Here is a 9,409-nt window from a genome sequence, read left to right as displayed (position 1 = left end):
TTAAATTATAAATATTTGGAGAAAATAAAATAGTAAAATTATATCAAAATTAGTATAAAAAGCTTTATTCGTAAATACAAATACATTGTATTTACTTCAAGATGGTAATTTATCTTCAATAGACTATCAATCGTGATTATTCTGTGGGGTCTTCAATTTTAGCCATAAACAGAGGTAAGCTTAGAGCAGTGTCCCATAGTACGGCTAAGAAGGGTCTGTTCGCTTTAAAGACTACTGCAGGATCATCGAAAGACAACGCTACAACACCAAAAGATGTTGCAGCAGCTGCAGAACCACCCTTTTCATCAATGGACAGTACTGCCGAATGCACAGCGGACGAAACTTGCGGAGAAAACTCTCTAAAGGTTCCTAAGCCAAATAGCTCTGCGCGATTACTAAACATGTTTGATATTCCCATCTGAAAATAAAAAAAACACGTCCATATAAATGTGAATATACGTGAAAAGATGGTGGTAGCCTTTATTACTAATCGAACCCGTAAAAATTTTAATCTTCGTAATTACGTAGGGTAGGGTAGGTGTTAGGGCGTGGTTGTGAGCTCGCAAGAGTAGGTACCACTCCCTATATGTCTCCACCGTGAAGCAGTACTGCGTTTCAGATTGAAGAATGGGGCAGCTGTTGTACTATATAACTGAGACTTAAAACTCAACCTCAAGATGGGTGGGGCCGGTTACGTTGTTGATGTCTATGGGCACTGGTGCCAGAGAGGAGGAGGCGAGTAGAGGAGGCTTTTACCCGAAGAGGTCCGTACAGAAATAATGTAAATAATATTCAACAATAAATTAATATAAGAAACTAACTTTTAAATTAATGTATGTTCAGTTTTTTTTTATTGCTTAAATGGGTGGACGAGCTCACAGCCCACCTGGTGCTAAGTGGTTACTGGAGCCAATAGACATCTACAACGTAAATGTGCCATCCACCTTAAGATATAAGTTCTAAGATCTCAGCTTAAACAGTGCAACAGATGCCCCGCCCTTCAAACCGAAACGCATTACTGCTTCACGGCAGAAATAGGCGGGGTGGTGGTACCAACCCATGCGGACTCACAAGAGGTCCTACCACCAGTAAATTGTTATTGTAATTAAGTATTAATTATTTTTGCATGGAATAAAGAAAACTTTATGATTATTAATATTATTATGGGCCCTGGTAAGCACCGGGTGAGCCTCGTCACCACCAGGAGCTCGTCCACTTGTCTAGTCTAGTTTAGTCTTTAATACCTCTTTTAGTACTACTTAGAGCTAATATCGAGTTTAATGTTCATTTTCCTATAGGTGACCGACGACTAAAATGTTATTCTTTTGAATAATTTACTAATCTACTATCTTGAAGTATGGCTGGCTTGTTTTTCCGACTTGGGTTTTCATTTTTATAACAGGAGGATTTCAGATATGGAATAGAAGCCTTTCATGAAAAATAAAACAATCAAAGAAAATTGAAAGAAAATTCGGTGTTCAGACCAGTGCCTTCAATTATTTTAGAGCAATGTCAAAGATGCTAGCCTTCTAAGGTGCTAAGTATCACAGCTTAATAAGTTAATGTATTTCGCTATCACTCGTTCATTCACTACCCGAAGGCTAGCATCTTTGACATTGCTCTAAAATAATTGAAGGCACTGGCCTGAACATTCGGAAATAACAAAATGAAAATAAAATATTTAGAGATTGACCCGTTAAAATAACATTAACGAATACGTCTCACGAATATCGAAGCTAGTACCAAAAAAAACACGCATTGCTTAAATAAAGTTTTACAACAAATAATGATCAACTCACCCTATTGAATACCGGCACTAAATCAGTATCCCCCTTTACTGTAAATTTAGGCAATTCCAGTTCAACATCCATTGCTGTGAAGTTTTGGTAAGCGATAAGTTGTTCCACTGTTAATCTAGAAATCAGTGTGTCGATGTCAGATTGTTCATGCGGTAAAACAACCAAAAGCGAATATTGGTCTTTCTGAAATTTCAAACAGACATAATAAATAAGTCAATATAAATAAATAAATAAAGTAGCCTTCGCGGGAAGACTGGCAGATGCGAAACATTGATATTATGTATTTTGTAAGCATAAAACTATAGTTTACGAGAGGAAATTAATGTGGCATAATGAAAAATAATATAAAAATATTAAGAAACAGCCGCTTGCGCATGGCGACACGTCGCCACACCGTGCACACTACTATGTAGTATTACTACTACTACTATGTAGTACTACATATGTAGTAGTGTCCAGTGTGAGTAGTAGAAGTGAGTAAAATTATATATTATCATATAGCGCGGCGACACGTCACCACGCCAAAATTCAGTATTACGTGCGTAAACTAAACTAAAGCCTCGTCTAAGAACACATATGAGTATGTCCACTGATTGTTCAAAAAGCACTATACACGAAAAATACAAAAATTAACTTAGGATTTTTATGATGAATGATGACCACTTAAGCACAGTTGGCCATTACCGCAGATAGATAGATTCCTATCAGCCAATATTCGTGTGCTCCGCTTTAGAAAATTTCTATACAATAATAGATGTAGATCGAAAACTAAGATCTAGTTTTATAATTAAGATAATCCATTCTCGTTGTGATTCCTATGGGCTCCGAAAACCGCTTCTTATCTAGTGCGGGGCAAGCGATTCTGTCCCACTAAATAAAATAAATATGAATATACCAGAATAAATTATCCAGAAAAAATTATTACTTCAAACGGCAAGGAGATAACTTTCGCGTTGGTGATGGGATCCAAGCCCGTTCTGAAGTAGCGTCTCGTTCTCATGAATGGTGCAGTTTTCTGTATTCCACCCTTTAAAAGAAATGGTTGCGGTACAGTTGATTCCGTTCTAAACGGGATCTGCCATAATCCTTTAAAGTAAACCACGTTGACGAGAACCAGCTGCGAATTCTGGCTAATGGCATCTGAAAACATGGGAAAGCAAATAATTTTACGAATATTTGTATATTCATCATTTCTCTATAATATTAAAAGCGTTTGTGCCTTCGTTTCTTAGGTCATATTTGTGCGCTCACACATTCCTTCCTAACCCAGTTTAACTGGCAGTATGCAACTCAGTTCAATAAATAGGTGTACTTTACGTATTTAGAGACATTCACACTGCAACGTGGAAAATTAGAGCTATAGTCTATAACGGATGGCAATCTATAGTAATATACTTAGTCTGGCCATAAATACTGTTTGTTACAATTAAAAATAAACAAAATATTACATTTGAATTTGGAATCTGTCATTTTTATATGATTGATCATTGGGTTTTCTCATTTTGGCACCAATATATTGTACAATATTTTGCGATATTAAAATGGAGTGGAGTGATAAAGAGAACCGAATCGCTGTGATTGCATTACACAAAGTAGGTATGGAGCCAAATGCAATTTTTAAAACTATCCATACGCTTGGTATTCGTAAAATGTTTATGTACCTGGCTTTTAATAGGTGCAATGAGACCTCCTCTGCTTGTGACAGAAAAAGATCTGGCCGTCCACGTAGTGTTCGTACGAAAAAGGTGGTCAAAGCAGTAAGGGAAAGAATTCGAAGAAATCCTGTCCGAAAGCAAAAGATTTTATCTCGGGAGATGAAGATAGCACCTAGAACCATGTCGCGTACTTTAAAAGATCACTTAAGATTTGCAGCCTATAAAAGACGTACTAGTCATTTCTTAACTGATAATTTAAAAGAGAATAGGGTGGTAAAATCGAAACAACTACTGAAGCGGTACGCAAAGGGAGATCATAGAAAAATTTTGTTTACGGATGAGAATGTTTTTACAATTGAGCAACATTTTAACAAACAAAATGACCGTATTTATGCGCAAACCTCTAAGGAAGCTTCCCAATTAGTCGACAGAGTGCAACGTGGGCACTATCCGACTTCAGTGATGGTTTGGAGGGTATTAGCTATGAAGGAGTGACTAAGCCATACGTTTGTGAAAAAGGTATCAAAATATCGGCACAAGTGTATCAAGATACCATTCTTGAGAAGGCAGTGAAGCCCCTTAACAACATCATGTTCAATAATCAAGAATGGTCCTTCCAGCAAGACTCGGCGCCAGGTCATAAAGCTCGGTCTACGCAGTCTTGGTTGGAAACGAACGTTTCGGACTTTATCAGAGCTGAAGACTGGCCGTCGTCTAGTCCCAATCTTAATCCGTTGGATTATGATTTATGGTCAGTTTTAGAGAGTACGGCCTGCTCTAAACGCCATGATAATTTGGAGTCCCTAAAGCAATCCGTATGATTGGCAGTGAAAAATTTTCCCATGGAAAGAGTACGTGCTTCTATTGATAACTGGCCTCAACGTTTAAAGGACTGTATTGCAGCCAATGGAGACCACTTTGAATAAGCATTTTATACTTTAATTTGTTTTATATTTATGTATTAAACTAACACACTGTAAAAGTAATAAATGTTATTTGCAATACAATTTTTTTTTCCTTTGTAACAGTATTTATGGCCAGACTAAGTACATACAATAAACAGTAACAGTAACGGTTTTTTTTTTCGTTTCCTTACCTTGTGATAATAAATTTTCTATTTTACCATTTGTCATTGCGCCTACCCAGTTATTGATCCTCTGTATGGCCACATCGGGTCTTCCAAAATTCATGAGAGTTACATCACTTCCGAAATAGCTTTTTGCAATTCTCTCGAAATCACGATTGAGGTTGAACGTTTCGGCCACAAATATGTTATTCAACGTTTTAAGTATATTCTGAGATTTACGTTTCTGTAAAACAAATTAATAAAAAATTACGTAAACATATGATATGTTACGGAGTATAAAAACTGTTTTTTTTTTTGCTTAGATGGGTGAACGAGCTGGGCTGTGTCACCTGGTGTTAAGTGGTTACTGGAGCCCATGGACATCTACAATGTAAATGCGCCACCCACCTTGAGATATAAGTTCTAAGGTCTCAAGTATAGTTACAACGACTACCCCATCCTTCAGACCGAAACGTATTACTGCTTCACGGCAGAAATAGTCAGGGCGGTGGTCTAAAACTAAAACAATACCCATAAATAGCAGATGGAACCGACAATTAACTGAAGGAAATTACAGTTTTCCAAGCTAATCGGTCATCTTGTTTTTCTTCTTCGTCGTTTTCTCATTACCGAGGATCGCAATCACACGTATTTAAGTATTTCCATGAAAGTCGGTCCGCTGCGAGGTAAACCGCCTGTTGGATGCTGCCCCTAACTGTCTTCCTTATAGTATCCGACCATTCTCTTGGTTCCCTACCTTTGGTTTGCCTCCACTTAACCAAGAATAAGAAGCTTATGATTTAATCTTGGAGACCGTAAGATATTTTTTCGGATATCTCGAAGTCAGTGAAAATGCTGTTCAAAGATACATACACATGTTAACACACATACAAACGTTATATACAAACAAAAATACACACATATGAAGCTAATAAAAGCGTGTCAAAAGAGATAATAGCCTTGAACAACTCCTATTTTGTTACTCCCTTTGCCCATATTAACAATATTCTCACTTGCTATTCCTATCTAACTCATAGGGGGAAAAAGGTTAAAATGGAACTCACTTGTACGTTTTCCATGACATTCCTAAATACCTCTGAAGTCTTTAATGGTGCTAGATGCAAAGCTGCACTGATCTGATCCAAAGTGGATCCTGTAGCGCCTTGTTGAAGAAGAGCCAATAATGTCGTGATGGAGAATGGAGATACCACCATGTTACCTGGCTGACTGCTTGTTATTTGCTGAAAATAGCAATTAGCAGTGATATAGTGATTATAAAGTAATTCATAAATTACTTGGAAATAGTTTTAAGACTAACCATTTCTACTATTTAGTGGATCGTATTAAAACAAAAAAGCCCATGGGCCTACGAGTAAGAAGTCCAATGTACTCCGGGATTTTACTACTAATTTACCGGGATTATATTGAACAAGTAATTTTTAGAGCCACATTTACATTACCATTTATTCAGGAACGTCTCGAAATGTGCTTGTACATGATGTACATGTTATTTGTGTGCTAAATGCACTAGAAATACATTTAAGAATTTTTAATAATATCAAATAATATCATCACCATCTTGGCCATTTTTAACACCAAGTTATACTCGCACGGGTTCGATTAATGAAACGATCATTTTTAGAATTTCGACCTCTTATCTCAATGTAGATGGTGCTATTTCTGTTATGGCGTCTATCGACTCCATTAATCGATTAATTAAGAGCGGCCATCTTTCTTTTTAAAATTCAAAATCATCTAATTGTATCCAATCGTATGAACTTTAATTTGCCCTGCTCTAACTTTGATTTAAACAAAAAGATGTTTTTACCTTAAATATATTTATTCCAAAATGTGTTATAGCATAATCGACACTATCGATCTCGGGTCGTGTTACTTGCGTTTGAAAAAACGTATCTGTCATCTTTTTAGCTGGTGTGCCGGACTTTTGAGGAACGATTTTGGTGGTTTCTTGGTTATAAGTTTGTATTGACGGTTGAATTATAACATTGTTTGCATAAGGACTATATTGCGGAGCTCCGAAATTGGGGTTAATAATCGGTATTTTTGTTCCAATCGTCAATCCATTTAAATTAGATAATTCCTTTTGAATATTAATAGAGCCACTAGGTCGGTTGTCGTCAAAATAAATTTGATCTGAATTGATTGTGGAATCGTATTTGGGATACTGATTCTGTGTCCGGAAGCTGCTTTGTGAATCCGCGCTTAACACGAAACAGCATACTGTGAGACCTGAAATTTTCAACATGTTGAAAAACCTTATTAAGGCCCATAAAACCCCCTTAATAATCAAATGTTGATTCAAAGTGAATTTAATACTTTTCAAAAGCTAATAGCTTCCGAAATGAATGCTGTAAGTCTACTTGATGTACATATTTGCTTTAGTAAAATAGCTACTCGCACTACTGTAGTTACGTTGTAGTTAAGTCGTGATCCTCCTTTCGTCGATAATCCTCAATGCTGAAGGTCGTGACCTCATGAGATTTCCTTGGGAAAATACACATGGTGGGATTCCGCGTTCTTTTACAGCAGTGCTTTTGGAAGAAATGTATTTCTTCGAAGTGTTAAGTCGTGATATAGACCATAAATGTAGGATTAAAAAATGAATACAGTTATCAGTAGCTGGAACCCTAAAACTGCCTTTAAATCATGGTTTATTACTATTCTGAATACTGCATAGTAGTGTTCCTTCTTTATAATAAACACAGAAAAACAAGAAGTACCAAATATCGACAGATAATAATTATACATTCAAAGAAGACGAGAAAAACCTAAACACTAAAGTATCAAAAACAGTCAAAATAGAAAGAGTTAACTGTGGCGCATCATAAAATCCGGAGAGACCGCCTCCGTCACAAATGAACTTCTATATTAATTGCGAAAAAGGTACCGCATGTGAAAAAGTTTCATTCATTACTAATAAATTACGAGATTGTTAACTAAAAATTGTACAAGAATACTAAAGGAAATATTGAAGTTACAACAGGGCACAATGCTTGCTGCTCCGATCTCACTAATTGCACGCGTCCAATGGAATCCAATAGAAAAAGCAAGAGATAGAATTACAGAAGAAGAGAGAGAATTTGGAATGAAAAGGGCTTAGGGGTTTTTTTCTGTGCGTGACGATAATTACAAGTCAACTCCTACCGTAAACTGCGCTACGTTTCGCTCCAAAAGACGTTTTGAGAAAATCGCGCTTACTACTCTACTCTTTACACTCATTGTAAGATAATACAAATCAGCTGATGCGTGAAGTCATCGACCTCGTAAAACGCGGGAAACGTTCGTCAATTGCATTCGCTTTCCATTACTGTTTCATGAAGTATGAACTTCCTAAAATAACAAGTTTTTTTTTTATAGCTTAGATGGGTGGACGTGTTCACAGCCCACCTGGTGTTAAGTGGTTACTGGAGCCCATTGACATCTACAACGTAAATGCGCCACCCACCTCGAGATATAAGTTCTAAGGTCTCAGTATAGTTACAACGGCTGCCCGACCCTTCAAACCGAAACGCATTACTGCTTCATGACAGAAATAGGTAGGGTGGTGGTACCTGCCCGTGCGAACTCACAAGAGGTCCTACCACCAGTAATTACATAAATTATAATTTTGCGGATTTGATTTTTTTTTAATTGAAACCAAAACTAAGATTATAATTAATTATGTTTTTATTGTGTTCATTGACTTTTTTATGTTTTACTAATTGGTTTGGCAACCTTAATCAAAACTACTAACTCTATGTCCTTCATTTTTATCAAGTAAAAAACTCACATTTAGTGCAAACACCCAATGACTTTTACACATTTTGCATAACAAATTGACGCAAAACTCACAAGAATTAAAAATACTCACTAATAAACACTTTCATGATGAAATTTACACTTGTTTTATTCACACTGGTGTTTTTTTTTCTTTTGCTTCTTCAAATTTCACTTTAAATTCTACAAAATCAATATAAATATCAAGTTGACATCTGAAGTAACACGTTTTAACATCACCTAGTATGTCGGACGAATGACTCAAGCCATCTCAAGCAATTTGCCAGTCTGAGAGGAAAAAGATAATACTATAGGCTCACAAACAGCACCGTAGTACAACCAAATTGAAGCTTTTTGTCTGGCACATATGACTCATTTTAGTGTGAAGAGTTTGTTTCAACTATTTCGAATCGTAAATAGCATTGGTTTTTCCTATGCTGGGACCACGGGAACTGGTTTACTTAATTTTACTCAACGATTGAGTAAAAATTAGGATGCACTTCCATGAGAGACAATAGCATAAGATTTTATAAGTCTTTCACGCAAAACAATAATTAAAAAAAAAAAGTCCATAAATGGCGGAAATTGAACTTGAGGGTGGGCGAATGATTTCTTATACCCTATGTTTCTTAAACTTAATACCGTTTATCCGGTTTGTTGTTAATGTCAATATTTATTGCTATGATATTGAATATATTTGTTTTTAAAATGAATTAAATTAATATCATATCAAATGTCTCTTGATAACAACTGTAGCGTTCACGGAGATCAATAGAGCTGTAAACAAACCAGATCGTACAGTTCAAATGATTATCTTTAATTCATTAAAATATTATAAAATTTACATTTTATTTTTATTGCTTACATGTATCCTATCTTGTTATACAGAATACGACAAAGCGAAGATTGCTCTGCCTTAATCTAAGCGGAAAACAATCTTCGCAATCCAGTTATGCCGACGATTAACCCACCTTGATACTTGATATCTGTGTTTTGATTGTAATTACGCAAATTATATTTTTTGCAGGATTAATTTTTATTACGAGAATAAATATATATAAAAGTCTAAAGCGTGACTGTTATCAGCAATTTTACTAACAAATCAAAGAATT

The 9,409-nt window shown here is 36.0% G+C and overlaps 1 protein-coding gene across 2 annotated transcripts; it reads right to left on the bottom strand.

Annotated features, from left to right (window-relative positions):
- Positions 1–38: 38 nt before the first annotated feature.
- On the bottom strand, positions 39–9,120 carry serpin-12 (serine protease inhibitor 12). 2 transcript variants are annotated; one of them, XM_012694791.3, is made up of 7 exons: positions 8,392–9,120; positions 6,349–6,770; positions 5,585–5,761; positions 4,551–4,764; positions 2,725–2,939; positions 1,800–1,982; positions 39–418 (listed from the first exon to the last, which is right to left on the bottom strand). In XM_012694791.3, exons 1-7 carry the CDS (start codon positions 8,405–8,407, stop codon positions 137–139), a joined length of 1,509 nt encoding a protein of 502 aa, XP_012550245.1. In that variant the 5' UTR covers positions 8,408–9,120; the 3' UTR covers positions 39–136.
- Between the last annotated feature and the right edge of the window lie 289 nt (positions 9,121–9,409).

Source organism: Bombyx mori, chromosome 7 (assembly GCF_030269925.1).
Source record: "Bombyx mori chromosome 7, ASM3026992v2".
Taxonomy (NCBI): Eukaryota; Metazoa; Arthropoda; class Insecta; order Lepidoptera; family Bombycidae; genus Bombyx; species Bombyx mori.
This window is presented reverse-complemented; position numbering and strand designations above follow the sequence as displayed.